At 31.2% G+C, this 21,071-nt stretch overlaps 1 protein-coding gene across 5 annotated transcripts in view; it reads left to right on the forward strand.

The window, feature by feature from the left end:
* Nucleotides 1-21,071, forward strand: part of LOC107167351 (uncharacterized) — a 62,940-nt gene that overhangs the window by 13,326 nt on the left and 28,543 nt on the right. For 2 of the 5 annotated variants that reach the window (XM_089221569.1, XM_015516364.2), the window contains one exon: nt 15,298-15,708. In XM_089221569.1, the coding sequence (XP_089077695.1) occupies nt 15,466-15,708 (243 nt within the window). In that variant the 5' untranslated portion in view covers nt 15,298-15,465. Of the gene's footprint in view, nt 1-8,032; nt 8,227-8,340; nt 9,175-15,297; nt 15,709-21,071 lie in introns of those variants that run through there. The other 3 variants (XM_015516365.2, XM_015516367.2, XM_015516368.2) reach the window with 3 other exon arrangements.

The raw sequence follows: 21,071 nt of genomic DNA on the forward strand, positions 1-21,071 counted from the left end.
GAATTGTGAAACAGGAATAAAATTAAGCATAACGAATGCGGCAACCAATTAATTTAGAAAATGTATGGAACAGAACTCAGAAAAAACAAGTGAAACGACAAAAACGGCTCTAGTGAAGTTAGTGATGAAAGTTCTTAGAATTTGTAATGGTCATTCGAATTTAATATTTGAATGTTTGATATTGCATGATTAGAACTACGTTGAATGAGGAGTGTAAAAAAATGTTCTGTTAGGATTGTAAGTGGCATTATTATCATTTATAATATGTGCTGTACTTTAATATGATAATTTAAACATTATATAACGATGCATTATAGAAAAAACTATGTTCAAAATTAATAAAAAATAACATTTACATGAATATTTTCGTACAAAATTAAATACTTTAAATTCTATATAAATCAAAACATTGATAAATTTATTTTAAAAACAATTGAATCTACAATAGCTTATAGATATATAAGTTACTTATATTTATATAATAATACTGTCAACAGTGTGAAAGAGTCGAATGTTTGAGTACCAAAAATAATTAGGTTTAACCCGGGGAAACAGTGTTAGCTCAAAATAATAATAAAGAATGAATCTTGTTATACAAATGTGATTTAAGCGAAATTTTCCACCTAAAATTAGGTCGCTAAACGAATGTTGTGAAAGGCCACTTGCCCATTTCTATAATATATTCCCTATGGTATAGGTATCATACGAGATAAGGTATCCTGATTAAGAGGATGTTATACCTGCATGTGTTGTCTCCGTCGTACAAGTGCGTAACATAACAAATTTTACGTTCATCAGATCACGTTTAGAGCTCCGTTAGTTTAAAAATGAAAGTGAATTGAAGAAGAGTAAAATTTAAAGTTAAGAATATTATATAGACGATCTCATGGGCTTTTTACTATAGATTTATAACTGTTATAAGTATTATAAGATGTGCAAAATATTTACAATTTTAAAATACTTTTAAATCGTTTCAAAATTAAAATAAAGTTAAAAGCCCACGAGGTCGTCTACATAATATTTTTATCTTTAAATTTTATAAGAGGTCAATTCACTCTAATTTATAAACTAACGGAGCTCTAAACGTGATCTGCTGAACGTAAAATTTACTGTGTTACGCACTTGTAAGACGGAGACAACACAAGCGGGCATCACGTCCTCTTAAAACGAACACAAAATAACTGAAGCTTGCAGTCCACCATCATTTCTCGGACCGGAAAAATGTAAAAACTATAAGCCACCTATATTTATTATAGGTACTTGTGTGAAGTATTGAAATATGGCGATATATAATATATATATATTATATTCATTTGAATTTGCCAGCCGATCGAATGGTGAAACAATATATTTATTTTATATCGCGATGAGTACCTCATCTTGTAGGTATATAAGTTTGTGATGGATCCGATAAGTACCAAGGCACCATCAATAGTACAATAGCACGTCATCACGTCTATTCGTGTCAATCCGATTCATAATTGCTCGGTTCGCCTGCGGACTCCTGCAGCAAATAAACCATGTGAGAAAAACGTCGGGTATTTTAAGTATTTTAGATATTCCGTATAATTTACAAGCTTACATACAATATAGGTACGTTACGTTTACACATATACATACGACACTGCAGATGCGAGAAAACATCGTCGTCTGCGCTCGTTGACTACCGTGTGACTCGAGAAAAACCGATACACGACACACTACAGATCTCGGCAGCTGGATCGTTTCACCTCCATAATTTATGGAATCACTTAATCCCCCGACGTTAATGGACTGGCGCGACGCGCGTTCAATGTAGGACTAGCTGTCCATTAATTCGATTAGAAAGCGCCGTCGACGTCGTCGTCGTATTAGCAATACACACACCCGCGCCCACACGTATATAATACTGTATTATATTATACTAAAGCGCGCCCAATATATAGTCGAATTCGACGTGTCCTTTGAAAACGTTTTCGTTTTCACGACAAGCTTAGCGCGCTCATATATATATAATAAAATAATATATATTAAACATTATATTATAATAGTCGGTATACACCGCTATACATTATGCGATCACACACGTTTTGCTCGTGAAAGAACGACGACGGTCTTTGTAATTTGTATACATAAATTTAATAAAATAATATGTATATACGTATTATATCAACACGAGCGTGTGTGTGTTATTATGTCACGTGAACAGGCTTTACTCATCGTCGCCGTACGCGGATTAAGCGGAAACGAGTTTTCCGTTATATTATATGTAGCGAAAAATACAATCGATTCGTAACTGCTGGGGTTTTCTTTAAAATTATTATTATTTTTTTTTTAAAGCCATCCAAATATCTTTAATTCGTCGCGTTCCCCCAGTACATGTCGGTTTCGACGTTTCCGTGCGGTTCATACTTCATGCAGTGATGCTATTATGCACATCTAATGTATGCATTACTCATGCATAGTGTTCACGCGATTGTCCGCTGTGAGTACGTATGTGGCTTTGTAATATATTATAAAATCAGTTCTAGATGGATAGACGACTGCGGTTCATCAATTTTCTTTCGCGTTTCGAGTAAAAAATGAATCGGGCACGCTATAAAGTATAATCGAGCGTGCGCATTGTTACGCGACGACGACGGGGTGGCGTTTTCCGAAAGTAGAAAAAAAATACAACGAAAAAAATAAAATAAAACGACCGCCATGGACTACGCCCCGAAACCGCTCTCCTCTAATAACAATAAAGCCGGATTCACTGCAGCTACGTCGTGTCGGTCAAAACACATTCTGGTCTCACTTTTTGTATGGTGGTATAATCAAGTTTAAAACGAGGATACCAAGAATTGAATACTTGAAAACTTTTGACCCAATAGGGTTACCAATTGTAACCATAGTTATAACACGTCTTCGCGCGACACGACGCACGACGTAGCAGGGAATCTGGCTTTATAATACGCGTTACCCGTGTTAGTATATATTATGTTATCTGGTCATAGGTACTTGTGGTAACTATACATGTGCAACTGGTGCGTCCGAAATCGTCGTTTGACTTTCGCACATCACACGTGCGTACGAACTTTCCCTGAATTTTCGGCGGCGCCGAAGCAGCCGTTGTAATACCACGGTTGTATAGGGTGATTCCATTTTCCTCCAAAAACGAGATACTGTTTTCCTCCACTGTCCATTTTCTACCACATTATTTTCGACTAAAGTTATGACTATTTTCCTCCAATATTTTAGCCAGTGTTATAGTATTACACTTCGTAGTATAAAGTATTAAAAAGATAGAGTAAGTCTATAGCAGAGATTCTCAAACTGTGTTACGCGTACCCCTTGGGCCTTGGGGGTACTCAAAATATTTTGAGTGGTACGAGACTGACCAACAAACTTTTAGATTAAAATAGATGATAGTAATAAATAATATATATTTTAGTTTAGTAACTAAGAAAGGGAACCCAAAAAATGTATTAGTAAAAAGTGGTACAGTGTTCATAAAAGTTTGAGAATCGCTGGTCACAGTTAGCGCTTATTGGTTGATGATTATTGATTACATTCTTGTATCGACTGTTGAAAATCGCTAGTTTCAGCAATCACAAAAAGTAAAATAATTATTCATATATTATGTTTAATTTTTATTTTATTTAAACAGGTATTCATCTTTTGTTGAAATGCACTGTACTATCTATATTCTATACTATAATTATAAAAAAAATATAATATTATAGGTAGTCTATTTATTTATCATTTTTTTTTTTTTTTAGACAGTAGAGGAAAATGGTATCTTGTTTATGGAAGAAAATGGCTACGGCCGTTGTATGATGTTATATTATTTATTATTTTTCTTCGAAATTAATCTCTCGAAGGCGTCCATTAAATATTTCGACCAATTTTCCGTTACGTACGATCGGCGAACATAGATTATATAAGAATGGATAGGACATCGAGTTTTTTAACTGAGAATAAAGTGATAACATTTTTAAGGTTATAAAGATTTCATTTTTTTTTTATAAATGTAGCAAACAGTTAGCAATCAGATACTTAATATTATAAACTAATAAGAATTATACAATTTTAAAGCAATATAAATCTATAATATAGTGTAAATGTAAAATATATTGTTATTTCAAATTTTTATCAAAGATAACATTAGTATCTTAAATTATTAATTTTAGTGACCTAACCTCAAAAAAGAACTCTTATGGTCTATCCCTCTCATAGATATTGAACTTTCTCTCTTCCTCAAAAAAGACCGCAACCTCTTGTGGAGCCAGTATACGCGTGTCCTATCCATTCTTATAATATCTATGTCGGTGACGATTCTTGCACGAGGTCTTATATTATTATTTCTTGTATTATAAGAGTACCATGAATAGCTTACACCATGGTGATAAAATTTATATTTATAATTCATAACTTTATAATAATGACATAAACTTACATTAATTCTATGATCTGGTGAAACTAAATTCGTTTCCCCGATTCGAGACCAATTTAATGGGTGTCATTGCGTACGATTGCGTACGGTGCTTATATAGGTGATATTACCATTTTATATAAAACTATTTCCTACTGTTATTTCGTGCAATGTTGCCATGCTGGAAAATCACGATTGAATAATATACTAGTGCATAATACTTAGGCGTATGGAGTAGGTATAGACGAAACTGGAAATGTTAGAAAATTATTATTGTATATAATATAAGGTCTCACTACTTATCACCGTTACTCATAGTTTGTAAATTTTATTAGAAATTATTAGACCATTCGGTTACGCATGGCCAACAATATATTTTCGTTTCGTGTTTCGTGTATAAGTATAATATTATATAAAATATGAAAAATCCAATAAAATAAATTACGTCGGTACAGGTCAGAACGGGGCAAAGTTCTGAAATTAGTTAAGTAATTTACTATCGTTTTATAAACCAGTGAAAAGAGGGAAAATAAATGGTTTTAAATTGTACATAAATTAAAATTGTTACACCTGTATATTAACTAACATTGATGGTTTAAAAGAACTTAAAGTCTTGGGTGAGTATAATTATATATTAAATAGAAGTGACAAAAAAAATCTAATAGTTAGTAAATCAGTTGAAGTAAATTACTCAATTTCAAATATTAAGTCGTCGAAATCAAATAGAACCGAGCTAATGACGGCAACCGCCTTCGAAGTGCAACATTCAGATACATCAAATAACACGAAAAAGTCATATGATAAAAAGTGAAATATATAATATGATGTTGTTATTGTAATCTTTTTTACCTACTTATTTACTTATTTTACATTCCTCTGTTTTACCAATCATATTAAATTATTTTCCTATTTTTGATATGTAATATTAGCATTCTTTTTACCTATGATTTTACGGTTAACGATTTGGTGGAAGCATGACTCAAAATAATTTATGTTTGAAATGGTTTATTTATAGTTATTATTGCTTAGATATATTTGTCCAAAAACTCCTAAGTATAATTTTAGGTTTATTAATCATAAATTAATTTGTTATAACTTATAACATTTTTAACTAAAAGACTTAAAAATTATAACTTATAAATTATAACTAATACGACTGTACGAGTAACAGGTTTTTTTTATAGGCTGTATCTAACAATATTATCTGTATATATATTATAGTGACAATAAATGCTTGTGGCCTTTTAGGTCATTTAAAACATTCATTAATTAAAGTTTTTATTGTAATTCTCTCTCTCTACATATATATGTATGTTTGCTGTAAAACAAGAAGTCTAAATTGATTTTTATATTTAATTAAATAGGATCCATTTATATCACTTTCCTTAAGATAAGAAAATAAAAGGACGTCAATTAAAACCGACAATATAATCCAACAATAAAATGGAGAAGAATTAACTAAGCATGAGCTACATACGTATGGAATTTAACCACACATGTTTAATTACATTTTTTTAATGACCTCTTGATAAATAGCAAATACCTATCTATAGTATTATTATTTATTATGATGAATACAAACATTTTGGAGAGTAAAAGGACTATTAACCAAACTAACCACCTTTTCACGGAAATCCCTGCTTTCTGGGTAATTATTAATGGATTTATTAAACTTATTTGCTATATAGTAAAAAAAATACCTTCGTGTAGTGCAATAAGAAATAAGAAATTACCAAAAAAAATTATTTTGAGATATTACGTTTCACAAAATATTGAAAATAAAACTGCGGTAAAAAAAAAATGCAATTATTATCAGGAAATGGTTTTATCACATTTGGGCAAAAAGGGATAGGTTATTTTTGTACGATAGAAGTTATTTTAGTAATAGCTGAGTATTATCCCACAGTATGATATCCATACATATATAGTACACAATATGTACTAGCGTACTACGTGCTCTGTATAATACTGCATGTACAAATATCAATAAAAAGTACGTAAATTTTTTATAATTATTATCGACCACCTACACACAGCACAAATACAGTAGTGTTCATATACACATACCGACCAATAATGAACCTACCATATAATATACGGTACATAATATATTTCAATTACCATCTATAATTTTCATACGAACGTGTACTGGTGCTATACTAATAACAATATTAGTGAGCATTGTTTGCGCGGTGTCGGCGTGATGAAATCAACCGAATGCGAAAAGCGGAAACGTAAACCGGAAGTGGCGGAAGGGAACGAACAAATTACACGTGCAGCATGAAACTCCAAGAGTTGTCACCTCAAACCTACGATGGTCCACGTACAGAGCATAGGTATACATCATACATAAAACGCACGCACATATAAACACACGACTAAGCGAGAATACGAAATCTCTGGTATCGGAGAGGGGCATTGATGTTGATCAGTATACAATATATATCAGGGGTGGCAAACCCACGACAAGCGTGCCGAAGTGGCACGTTTTCTCAAATTTCAAGGGCATGCGAAAAATTATGCTATTTTTTAAATTTTATTTTAAAAAATTCAAAGAAATAAATTATAAACATTTTAAAAGTTACAATATTCCTATATTATGTAAAATTGATTATGTTATTATATTATCACAATATTTTATATTTTTTATTTAGTGTTTACAAACTTCGTGCACGGGAAAAATGATCAAAAATTGCAAAAATTTGGCACTAGACCCAAAAAATGATCGCCACCCCAACTATTTCGAGTATATATTCGTCACTCGCGATGGATATTTGTCAAAGGTTGAGTGGACGACGGGGATACTTATATATAGATGGGATGCAATGTAATTTATAATAATCATTTTAGTTTGGGCCGATGACCATACTCGCTGTTTATTTTCTACATTTGTCACTCTGGTGTTTTCGGATTCATCACTAACATCGTCGCTGCCTAATCACGCGTGGCGATGTTGACCTGTTGCTGCAATATTATCGTCGTTGGGCGGAGGAGTATAATATGTACCGTAAAAATCCTATTCTGCATACGACTGTCGAACAGCATGACGAGGCTTATGGTTATGACGATACGTAATATCATTGCGTCACCGTCGTCGGTCGAATGAACTACAAAAAAAAAAAAAAACGAACTAAAAGTCATCGAATCGGGGCCGTGTGGTGGTGATACGAACGGACCATCACTCGTACTCGTACCTATAATAATTGTGTACTGCACTGCAACCGTGGTATATAGTGCCGAACGTAAGGCGCGTGCTCGGATCACCACACCTCGGCGGCGGCGGCGGCGACAGCGATACGCCGACGTATCCACCACACGCGCAGTCTGTGCCCACCGCCAGTGGTAGAAATAACCCTCGGGCCTCACTCGTCTTCGCGTACCGCACCGTGTACAACACGCGCGTTCTGCAGGTTCGGTTAGCTTCTGCTCGGCGTCCGCGGTGTATACACGCAAAAACCGTCGCCACGGTCATCCGTCCGTCCACTCGTGAGACATAATATTGCAACACACTCGCGATGTTTACAATCGTATTATAAAAATATTGTATCACACGCACACAATAAGTTATTGTATTTTTAAAGGCCTGCTTTGCGATGCGAGTAAATCGTTTTCGTTGTCGGCGTTAACTGTTGCTCGGCGCTCGAAACAACTACCTGTTGGACATACGTACGTGGATGCCGCTTCCGTCCTCCGCCGGTTTCCTGCGCGATTCGTATAATTTTCGTATTATGTAAATCGCCGATCCCGATGACGCGTACACCGATTTCCGGTCGTTCACGCCGCCGTCGGCCGTACGTATTACCGTAGTATACCTACACTATAATATTATTATGGTACTATTATGACGTGATCATATTATAATAGTAGTTGCACACTGCATCGGCGTTGCAGTGCATATTATTTACAATAATATTATATTATCATAATAAATATTATGTGTGTGTGTACTGCAGCTGCAGTAATATTATTTACATAATATTATATTATTGTAATGGCGTAACGTGTCTTGACAAGATAGAGTTACGGAATTTTCATTTTCCAACCCCTCCTCAGCCCAAAGACATTTTTCAAAGAAATCGTCGTGTTTGGGTTTGCAGGGTTTTTCGTTGTTGTTTTTGGTCCGATAAAAAGCTCTGTTGCAGTCTAACGTTTTGCCGACGCGCGCATGATGTACATGTCAAGTTGTATATTATCATCATAATATTAAATTACACTTACACTATATTATATATGTACGTACGTGCTCGGTATATAAATATATTATATATATATATATATATATATATATGATCATTGATCGTGTGAAAAAACATATAAAGCGTAGTAGTGTGAACCCGGTTGGACGAAATTCAAAAAACCAACAACAACAAAAACACGCAATGTCATTATAATACCATCGTCTTGGTCTGTCGCAATCGCCGCTGGAAACGTTCTCCGCACCAGCACACGTCTTTTGTACCTATAAACTCGTATATATTATATTCTATGTACGGTTTATCTGCTCCTGACACACTGCAGTGTATGTTAGGTACACGTATATTATATACCACATTCGTTACGTCCGGTTGTGTTTTTGACGGGAAAACGTTTAGACCGTATGGTAGTAGTAGGTAGTAATAGTGTGTGTGTTCGCATCGATATACGTATTAATGTATTATTATATTGCCATTGCCTTTGTCGCCATGTATTATTGTCGCGCGTTCGAACAAAAGGCATGCGAACGACGTCTGCCGCCGATATATTTAACCGACCAGCTCCAGGAAATACGTCACTATAGTCAAGTGAGTAATATTTTAAACGTATACTTACAGAAAATAAATATTAACAAAACACTCGACGGAAAACGGGGCAACTTCGAATATTTGATAGGTTGTCTATACGTCATAAACTCATAACTCAAAATAATATAGTCGTTCGTATCGTACGGTATTTTGTATATGGTACGAACGTCATTATGTAGTTGGTATATTTGCATTATTGCGTACACTCAGTAGATATAAATTATATATGCAATGGCCAAGGGATTGTCAAATTTAGTATTTTCGAAGGCCTCTTCAAGAAATACGGAAATTTTTGATGGCCATCAAAATGTAACGTAGGCACGTGTTTATCTGTCTAAAGAAAGTAAAGATAAAATATAAAAAGAATCGAATGTAAACGAATAAAATCCTCGTTTAATGAAAATAATAATGATTGAAAAACGAAAAATTGATAAAGTTTTCAGTGACCCGCAATTTGTTGATCCCTGCAGAAATAAGGTTCTTGACTTATACAAATTTGAACCGTATAAACTGCACTATTCTCACGCATTCGCCACACGTACTTACACTGATTGATCGGTATAATATTATCGGTTCATCAACACTACACCATTACCACGCGAATACTTATATGATAAAACTATGCGTATCTATATTATAAATGTATAATTTTTAATACCCGATAATTTTACGCTATTGAATTAAATATACGGAATTATTTTTAGTGCGAAACGCACCGAAACATAAACTGACGGCGCCGACAATTTTATGACTGCGTGTATACGCGGCGCCTGATATAATATAGTCTTATCTTATACTATTATATGTGCGAGCAAGGATATAAAACGAACATTGAATATAATCGATGTATGCAAATTATTATTACAAATCGAAATGATTTTTTTTGAATAGTTACACAATCGATGACCGAATCGATTACATAATGAACCTTTATCGTGACATTTGCAAATAGGTCACGAATCGTGACAGTGTGAAAGATGACAGGGGTGTCTTGCTAGCTTGCAATCTACGGCTTTTTGGAAAATGCATCAATTCATAGACACGGACCCATAAAATATAAATTAAAATTTTATTAGGTATATTTTTTTTTATTATTTTACAGTATAATTTATTTTATGCGCATTTTTTTTTTTTTTTTATTTCAAGGAAGAAACAGCCTGCGGTAGCTATGACCGTCGGACGCAATACTACATTTCTATTATTACATGCATTTTGTTTTTACTTTCAAAAAAATTTTCGAATATGAATTTTACTAAAAAATTAATGAAAAAGGCAACTGAATGATATCAGCCTTGATGTATGTGTTTAAAATTAAAACTTCATATTACTCTCTAAATTTAAATAAACTGTGCGTGGAAATTCACTGTCAATTAAGCAGTTAATTTGTTTTATTCTTGTGTCAAATTAAATAATTTATCATATTTGTATAAACAATAATAATAATAATGAATTAATGAAATACAGTTTTTCTTAATTTTAAACGTACCATTATATTTTTAATGCTTATTGCTTATCAATTCTCAATGAATTGGAAGAATAAAATATATTATTCGTATTTCGGGCTATGATGTGTATTATTTTATCTTAACCATTGTGGCTCTTTGAAAATACTGAATTTTTTTTGTAATTACTCATTTACATGATAAAGTTCTTGACTCCAGGTTTGGAATGTTTCTGATAAGTGATAACCAACGTTTCGTATACCTTATAGGGGCAATTAATAAATATTAAAAATCAAAATTATTTTTAAACAGAGGCTAAAAATATTATAGCTGATCTATTTTTTTTCTTTTACTCTCTGATAATACCCTAAGTCCCTAATACCCAATTATTATAATATTATGTTTTGTTAAATAAAATTGTGTAAATGTATTTGAGCATTTCTTAAAATAATTTAAACATTTATTTATTAATCCAGAAATTAAGTTCCATACAGTGTCAGATGTAATTGATTTTCTTTTTATTAATGATTTGAAGTTGATTGAATTTACTTTATTGGTTGTATTCAATTATAATTTTATTTGATTATATATTTTTTAATGAAGCATGTCTACTTAGAATTTTTCTGTATGCATAAGTGTATTTGTTAAATCACTTAAATGAAACACTTCGATTTAATTTTATCTGAGGTATTCTGTAAATGTATTATTTTCATTTACACAAAGTATATGCTATAAATTATAAATATTTATTATATAACTCAATGGCCATGTAGCTTGTATATATAGATACATTTTGAAGAGAGTTTATACGAAATATTTAATTTACTAATCGATAGCATAATAATGCAACTAGTAATGATATTATTAATGCGTTGAAAGTACACATATTTTATTTAACATACATTATAATTTATAATTCACTCTATAATTTGACTAAATAGTTGAAATCATGTATATTTTTTCAAAAATGTTATTTCAAATAACAACAAATACACCTTATTGATTTAATTGAAGGTCTGATTTATTTTATATTTATATAGACTATTTTGACGTAAAAATGATATGTTATATACAAAATAAAATCCAATTAATTATAAATTTTGTATAACAATTATTATTATCATACAACCCTACATATATCCAAACTTTGGACAGTTAAAAAGGTGCCGTGTATTCATTCATCATTTATAATGAACATAACGTGTGTAGATACAATAACTGAATGCAGTGGTTTTATTATATTAATGAGTTGGGAAAATTGAAATGTTTTATTGCTGCGCTGTAGACTCGCCGGTAAGATAGTTAAATAATTCGAAATTTAGAAAAGTATATAAGGGATTCGTACAACGTTTTAAACAAAATTAATTTGTTGTCATCATTTGTATCATATCCAATAACACGCGTACATTCACGGATATGAGGAATAATATAATATTATAGTTAATGTAAATAATAAAATTATATAGTTAGTTAATGAACCAAGAGACACCAGCTGTTTGTATATTTTTTGTAAATTACCATCTAAAATGCAATAAAACAATACATTGTTAACATAATATTATATAGGTACTTATTTAGATTATTTTGTTCAGTAAATGAAACAAAATAAATTTATACAACGATGGAATACCATTTCGTAATATTGTTTTATTCATTTCAAATAGGAAGACTTATCGGTGACACATATCGGCCCCATTCAACGTATAATTATCGTTACAAACGCATATATTATAGTTTTAGAATTCTTATTTTAGCCAATATATTCTGTTTATATGTTTTTGACGTAGGTAGGTACATTTTATTTGTTATGTATAATAATGTATATTATGGAATATTGTAAATTCCACGGATTGAACCTTTTTTACATATAAATTCCACTATAGAACTAACTTTTGAATTGTAAAATAAACAATTCTACTATTATAATTTGATATTTTTGATCAATTTTATTTTTTATTAAAAAGAAAAAATATATACAATCTGTATTATGCTATACAATAAGTAATACCTATAGTTAATAATTTACAAAACTGGACGGCTTGATAGAAGGGGGTGTCCAAATAACACAAATTAAATCTAGACTTTCAATATTATATATATATTTTTTTTTTTTTTGGGGGGGGGAGGTCTTCGCTTTAGACGATGTGGTGAGTTATTGGGGAGAGTGAGGGAGGAGAGATTGAAAATGAGTGGATTGGGGTGGTTGACTGTGTTATTGTAAAAAAATTTATAGTAGTGGGTGGATACTGGATAGGGTATTTACGTTTGGGTTTTGAGGTCAGAGTTGAGTCCGAGGTTGCTGACGTACCAGGGTGCGTTGGTGAGGAGGCGAAGGCAAATTGATTGGAAGGATTGGAATTTTTGAATGTTGGATTTTTCGAACGTACCCCATAGCTGTATTTCGTAATTCATTGAAGGGTGGAGAATTTGTTTATAGATTAAGAGTTTCGTGTTGAGAGGTAGATTTGATTTAAGAAGGCGTTTCATTTTGTGGAGTTTTAAATTGAATGATTTCCTTTTTGTTTTTATGTGATACGCCCAAGTGAGTTTACTGTCGAGGTGGACTCCGAGGTAACGGGTGGGTTGTGTTTTGGGAATCGTATCGTTGTTGAGGATCATGGGGGGCCTATGATCTGGACGTAGAGTAAAGGTATGTGGGTAGATTTATTTTGATTTATCTTGATTTTCCACAAATTGAAGCAGTTTTTTAGTACCTATATAGTTATTTTTTTTTTATTTTAGTTTATAGTATATATATATTACAGTAGTACCAATATTATAATCTAGGGTTAAATGTTTAATTTTTGATTATTATCATGTAGATTATGTATTAATAATATATTTTTTTGTAATGTTGACGTCCTGTTTCAATAAACTGCATTTTCCTAATAATACAAAATCATAGTTGGTAATTTTAATTTAATTTAATTAATTTTTTTTTGTATGAATTATACAAACGTGTATACAAATTTGAATTTGATTTTTTTCTTCAATATTAGAAAAATGTGCAATAATTCAATACCGGTGGAATTTGCATGTCATAAATCCGACCCTTAAATCGACTAGGTACTATAAAATCGGTGAAATTAACATGCACCTGTGTATTTTATTATTAGTCTATTACAAAACCAATCTTATCTGCAATAATTATGATTGATGACGAACTTCTTGTATATGTATAATAAACCTATATAGAGCTAAAAAGGCCGTTCAGTAACTCTTAACTCACCTCTGTCGTGCCGTGTAAAATAAATTTGTTTGATTGGCTGAACTACGTGATGGTTCCATTAGGGTATACTGTATGATTTATCGATATTATTTTTATTACCACAGTGACCAAACGCTGCCGCATAGTTGAATATTATTCTGGACTTTTGAACGTATGGTTATATATTTTATGAGTACGTGAGGAAGAGTGATAAAATGTTATCATCAGACATAATATATTCATATAATTGATAAGGATATTGGTATAATTATGTATAGCACATGGAACAAAGGCACACTATCATTAAAAACACGACTCGTCACAATGTAGTGTGGTGAACCCTCCTATGTGTCAATATTTTGTTCTGTAGTTTTTCCATGTATATAATACTGTTTATATGAAATACCACGGTAAAATTTTTATATTAATGGCAAAGCTTGATTGCGTTGTGAATGTAGAGGACCTCCATGTACATTTTTTTAGTCAAATCTTTGAAAAATTTAACCGTTCTTATAGGAACTAATTTGGTCAATAACTGTTTATATCAACTTAATTTAATGGAAATGTTATTAATATTCACTATTCCTAAGTGACATCGATTTATACTGCTGGAGCTCATGAAGAATATTTAACGAGCTTTCTCCACATCCCCTGCACCCTACGTCCCTATATAGGCATACGTATATAGGGTTCTAAAATTTCATGAAATTTATTTTTTTGAAATATTTCATTTTTGTGAATAATAATAAAAAATAATTTTTATTTAAATCTAGAGTAGAAATGTGATAAATATTTCTGACATACCTAGTATATTATACAAATTACATAAAATTCATATCAACATACCTAAAAAAGTTTCAAAACATATGAATTACCTATATACATTTCCTAATTCATGTTTATTTAATATTTTATAATTACTAATTACTAATTAGTGGAGAATCAATATTTAATAATTAATAATAAATTAATGAATAACAATTAATAATTATTGATATGATTTATTCAATGTAGATAAGAATGATAAGATAATGATAAACACATTATATAATATTTTATATTATAAATATTATAATATTTTCTTTCTCTACATAATCGTGAAACGATAATCACTAATCAGCTATGGAATCAGTGTGACCATGATGATTTTTCAAATATACCAAAAAAAAAAAAATTATATTTTTCAATATTTCAAAGTGAACATTTCATGTTAAATATTTCATGCTCATAACCCTAGGCATATATAATTGATAATACATAATCCCTATCAAGAAGGCGTGCAACTAACATCTATTAGTGTCATTTATTTAAAATATTATATTAGCGATGGGGGCCACGCGTAAGGTTACCATATTATTACTGGAGACGTAGTGTGGAATTTAGTGTTGTGTTTAAACTTATTTCAAACCGTCGAATTCTATACCGGTATCTGACGTGCTTATCATTAAATTGTATTTGAAATTATTTTCACAGGCGTGTGACGGGAGGTTTCGCGTCGGAAAACGGAAGCAGAGTTGGCGGTGGTGGCGGCGGCGGCGGCGGCGTTCACGCTGCAGCGGATCTCGCGCGCGGACGGCCTGATCACCGTCCCCGTCACCGCAGTCGGTATCGCGCGCCGCCGCCGACGACGAGGCCGCCAACATGTACGCGGCGGCCGGTGGCGCGTCGCTGGCCAGCAGGCGGCACAAGCCCAAGCACCGGAACACGGCGGACGCGGACGCGCTAATCCACCAACAGTTTCAGCGCCGGTTCCAGCAGCACCAACAGCAGTACGCGCCCGCGTCCGTGGAACACCAGCTGCGCGCCTCGTCGTCGCTGACGCCGTCCACGCCGATGTCGCCGTTCGGACAAGTCCGGTTGTCGGGCCCGTTTGATCCGGCCGAGGTACATAGCAGAGCGCCTCATCCACACCCACCCCGCGTCGCACGGCCCTCTGACCTACCCGTTCCATCGTCAGCGATGTTATATCGCGCGAAATATTATTGTGTTTTCCGACGATGCCTGTTATGTGATATACGTCTTTTAGGTATATGGTTTATACCATAAAATATATGGGCACTATCGTATCCTGCAACTGGACCGTCCAGTGGTTGGAGCGATTGAGGCCCGAGCCCTGAGTCTCGGTTAGGTTTACTCGAATTCGGGGCATCGCGTTCAGACCAAAATGGGAAAATTGGTTTTAAAACTATAAGTCTACAACTATATTATATTCGTTCATCCAAGTAAAAATGTTTCACGATACCTATTTAAAAAAAAAAAAAAAATTAACGAAGAAAGTACGTAGGTAAAAAAAAACGTAGCGATATGTGCCCCTTAAGTAATAACTAATAAGACGTATAAATAACCTTCGTGATCAGTGATTCGTAAACATTACTAACCAATTTTTTTAACCATGTCTAAAAAAAACCCATACTGATGCATATAATCTCATTCATATCAAATAAAGAACGCATATATATAACGCATGAAAATTGTGTGCTATTAATGCAAGTGAGGAGGCTCTGTGATTGAAGACGAATGAGACGAATTATAAATGTAACTGCAGCTATGGACTTACCACATAGACATTAGACATGGCTGCACTACTAACGCTTTCATCGACCAAAAAAGGAGTGCATTGAGATTAGATTTTTAGAATACCACGGTGGTTCGGCTTATTACTCGTCAATTTTAAATACATGCCATACAGAGTCAACTGCAGTTAAAAATCCAGTCTTGTTTTTTCACCATATAGTATACGCACGATGTGTTTCATTTGACTATCCACTCTCTCTCCTGCTCTGATCAGTCAGAAAAACTTAATACCACGATAACTCGCCACCATTAAGTTCCAATAACTAAAAAAAAAAAAAAATTGAAGTTAATATCGTATACTCCTATTCATTAATTTATTAAGCTATCGCGTGTTTGCTATTTTTTGGTTTTCGAAACCGAGTCCTAACAGTGGTGATTTAGGAGGAAAAAATGTTTTGCGTACTGCAAATACTAATTAATAATATCATTGTTTTCCCTGATTCTGATAGTAAAACGATCTATTGTAATATTTATTACAATAATACACTATTTTGCATTACCAAATATTTATTTTAATATTATTGTGCAGGACGATAAGGTTGACGGAAAATATTGACCTTTTTTATACTCAACGTCAGAATAATAATGCAATATAGTAACATAATATTATCATAATGTGTCGGTTAATAGACGGCGCAACGTATCGGCAATATAGGTACATAACTGTGTAGAACACATAAAAAACTTTAGATATTGATAATAATGTATGGCACAAGTTAATTTTGAACTCTTTTATTGTAATGCTTGTTGCCGATGCTATCAAATATTGTATTGGTCGTTTGTTTCACTTAAAATGGTAAAGATTTTTAAAAGGGGGAAAATGATTACACGCTTGTTTACTGGGAACTCGTTTCGTGAAACATTATTCACAAAATAATATTACAAAATATTTATTTTTTTACACGATGCGTAAAAAATATTTTTCCGTTTCATCTGATGGCCAAAATATCTATCTTATGTGACTAAACAACTCGATATTATCAAAGTTTGAGAAATAAAAGTCTCTTTCATGAATAAAACGATTTTATGAAATGAATGCTACATGACATTATATTATTGCATATATACGTATATAAAAATATATTTTATAAAATTCCTAATTATGCTCATTCATATTTAAACTACTCTGTTTTATTAACCTAGTTAATATATAGAATACCAGATGGGTGTTCGCGAATGTATGAAATTTATATCGTTAGGTAGATGACCGGGACTGGATTAGATATAAGTCCTTTCGTTGTGAAACATGGTAAGTTTATATTCATAATTTATGTAAATTAAATTGCAAATAAAAATCTATAGTATTGTTAAAAAAAATAAAATAGAAATTTAGAATTTAGTTTCATTTTTTGAAAATGCTTGCTTACATTATGTTATTTCATAATGTGTAACAAAAAAATTGTAATAATAATTTATTACTTAATAATAATTTTGATTGTATCAAAGGTGTTTAAAAGGATATGAACAGAAAAAAACATTTAAATAAATATACAAATTTAATAAGATTTTTATATTATACCCTAACGCAAACATAATTGAAAGATATTTATAGGGTAATGACTAATGAGTGATAAAGTGCATCCTGTTTTTTGAGACACACGCTATAGGTTGATTAAATAATGGTTTTAAATGCATTAATTAAACCATTATTGTTAGTTTATAAAATATCTATATAGTTAGTATGTAGAATAAATAGTTGAAGTATGTATTTATAGATTTATTCAATACATTAACTGAAAGTACATATAACTCTGTAGAATAACTGAATTTAATACATTAACTCTAACATATATATATATATATATACGTTATATAGATTATACGTAAAATATTTAAATTTTATGGTCATATACCATGACTACGAGTTGAATTTTTTTAATCCATACATTTCTATATGAGAAACAATGTATTATTATGTATTTATATTATTAAATCTCTGAGAATTATTATAATTGGTTAAAATACACGTATAACATCCAATATGTGCATAAGACAGTATAAATATTGTGATTTTTTCGTGCGTTAGAATATAATTTTTTCGTTTCAGAATTTGAATTCTGCATTTTAAATATTTTGTAAAGATAATTGACAATGAACGTATAATTATTTTTAACTTAATACGCCTTTAATATTTAGGTAAAAAAAAAATTAAATAAAATTAGTTTTCCTATCAGCACACGAAAATTGATTTAAATTCCTACTTAATTTTCAAAAATAATTATCTGCTTGACAATTTATATAAAAAAATGATCTTACTAATTTGAAAAAAATGAATGTGAATTGGATTAAAATAATTAAACGCTTAAATGGTATACAAATCTAGGCATTTAAAAAGTGCTTAAAAATACCTAACATCAGAATTTGATTTATAGTTTATTGGTAAATATATAATTAAAGATTAGAAACGGAATGAGCATGCTTGGTAGATCACTTTGCATATTATACGAATAAATCGAATACTGTTCCGCTCACAGTTCCACTAAAGTGGTTATTTTTCGATTCACTTTGACTGTACAAGATAACCTTCGTTTTATGATTTAGAAATCATATCAAATTCTCTATAAGAATTTAAGCGTAACGTTAAAATGTTAAAAACATAATATACAATATAGTTTATCTTAGTTTAGTTTACTTAACTAAACTTATTGTAAAGTTGTTTATATTGTTTATTGTATGTACTGTATAGATAACAGAAGAGGGGATATATCATTTTATGAAATCGTCTCTCATCAATCCTTCAAACTTTAAACAACTATTTAATTATTTACTTAATACGATTGAATCGATACAATTGAATATGATGTTCGACACAGCTCACAATATATTGTATGATTATTATATTTTGATACATTGTTTTATTTAAATGAAATGCAGACTACAAAATAAAAAAAAAAACACTGTTAATATAATATTTTATACGAAGTTAATTTTGTTTGATAAAACAATAAAATCAGTTTTTAAATTTAAAACCATTAAAAAAATAAAACTTTAGAAACAATTAAGATGCAAAAGTCCAAATCGATTAAAAATGTACATAACATTGAATCTATTTTAGTTGTATACAAGTTTCTATTTTTGTCAAAAAAAAAGCAATCCATTTTGAGTTTATAAAGGGGGTGACAAGTTTTTTTCGTATCTTTCCATATGTAATAAAAATGAGGTAAGTCAACGTTAATGCATTTGCCAAGTAACTCAAAAAAATATTATGTTTTCACTACGATGTGCTGTATTTTTATCATCGTATAATCCTAGGATGTGGGTAGTGTGGTATAGGAAGAGGTGTCGAACAAGCAAGGTGTCGAAATGAATTCTTGAAAATTGTGTTTTATTCTACCTCTAAAGCGTAAAAATCCAAATTTCCGTTCCATTAACATTAAGTTATTGTTATGGAAATCTTCACTTTTTATGTCCAAGAAATAATATTCTTAATTTTATAATATTAAATTTTGTTCACTTTATCACGTTTAGTTCTTAAATATTCGATGAATATAATGTAAGAAAACCATTATGCACGAAGACATTTACGGAAATTCTATATAATAATATTGATTAATTTATGCAAACACATTATATATCTATTTAAAATTAGTGAATTTCGAAGAAAATAATAATTGATATTTTTCCTTATAAGCCTATAAAATGTATATTTAAGTCTTAAATAATATTTATTCCCTGCAGTTTATTGGTATTGCACTATTCTACTTTTATATTTATATATATTATGTACAAGATGTATGTGACTGTTCCTTGAAATCACTCTTACTGAATACTTGCTGGAAATATTTTTCATTTTAAAAGTAGTATTTGATTCATTAAATAAATATTATGTCAAAATGATTTTGAAACGTAATATTGTATACTTGCACGACTACAGTCGATTGTGATTGCTATTGAGTAAAAAAAAAATTGACAGTAGATTCGTTTTTAAAATTGCAATAAAAAGACTGTTTTTATTCACGTTGAAGATATTTTTTTATCTTGTCAAATAATAACGGATATTATAAAAATCTACATTATGTAAATCGGCAATAACATAATAAACAGTCTTTTTACTAGACCTCAAACACGTGAGCATACACACGTCATTAAATATGCATTATGTCTGCGTATATAATAATATAGGTAAATATGTATGTTATACATATACATCACCTGTAGTGAAATATTACATTTTCAAGAAGTATATAAGCTGTGGTATGGATTATCATGTCAAAATTCCGCCGCATTTTTAGAAGACTGTCATTAAAAAGCCAAGAAATCTGTTTCGAGCTGGGTTGTCATGAAAATAATAACACACGTGGTTAATGCACATCGCTTGTCATCACTATACATATACAGCGGACTAAATTGTTTTGTGTTTTATATTTTTTGACGTTAGTATAATTTTATAATTTTCAAAGTAATTTGTTTGACAATTTTCTTCAAAATTTGATATGTCCCACCGAGTGGTTTAACATTTTATGTTATATTAACGCGTTGTCACTTGTTATTAAAATTACACGATGGTAGTAGAAAATATGAAATGTCATCAAATATTTAATGACAAAAATATTAACGTCATAATCTACAAATCGAAAAGTTGTTTGCAAACTTCCGTTGTATTAGTGGTAATCTTTTTTTTCAAAGTTTTTTTTTTTTATCGTATATCGTTAGAAGAAAAAAATTTAATCATC

The sequence above is a fragment of the Diuraphis noxia genome, unplaced genomic scaffold (assembly GCF_037042655.1).
Source record: "Diuraphis noxia isolate RWA-SAM2 unplaced genomic scaffold, SU_Dnox_SAM2 contig0002, whole genome shotgun sequence".
Lineage (NCBI taxonomy): Eukaryota > Metazoa > Arthropoda > Insecta > Hemiptera > Aphididae > Diuraphis > Diuraphis noxia.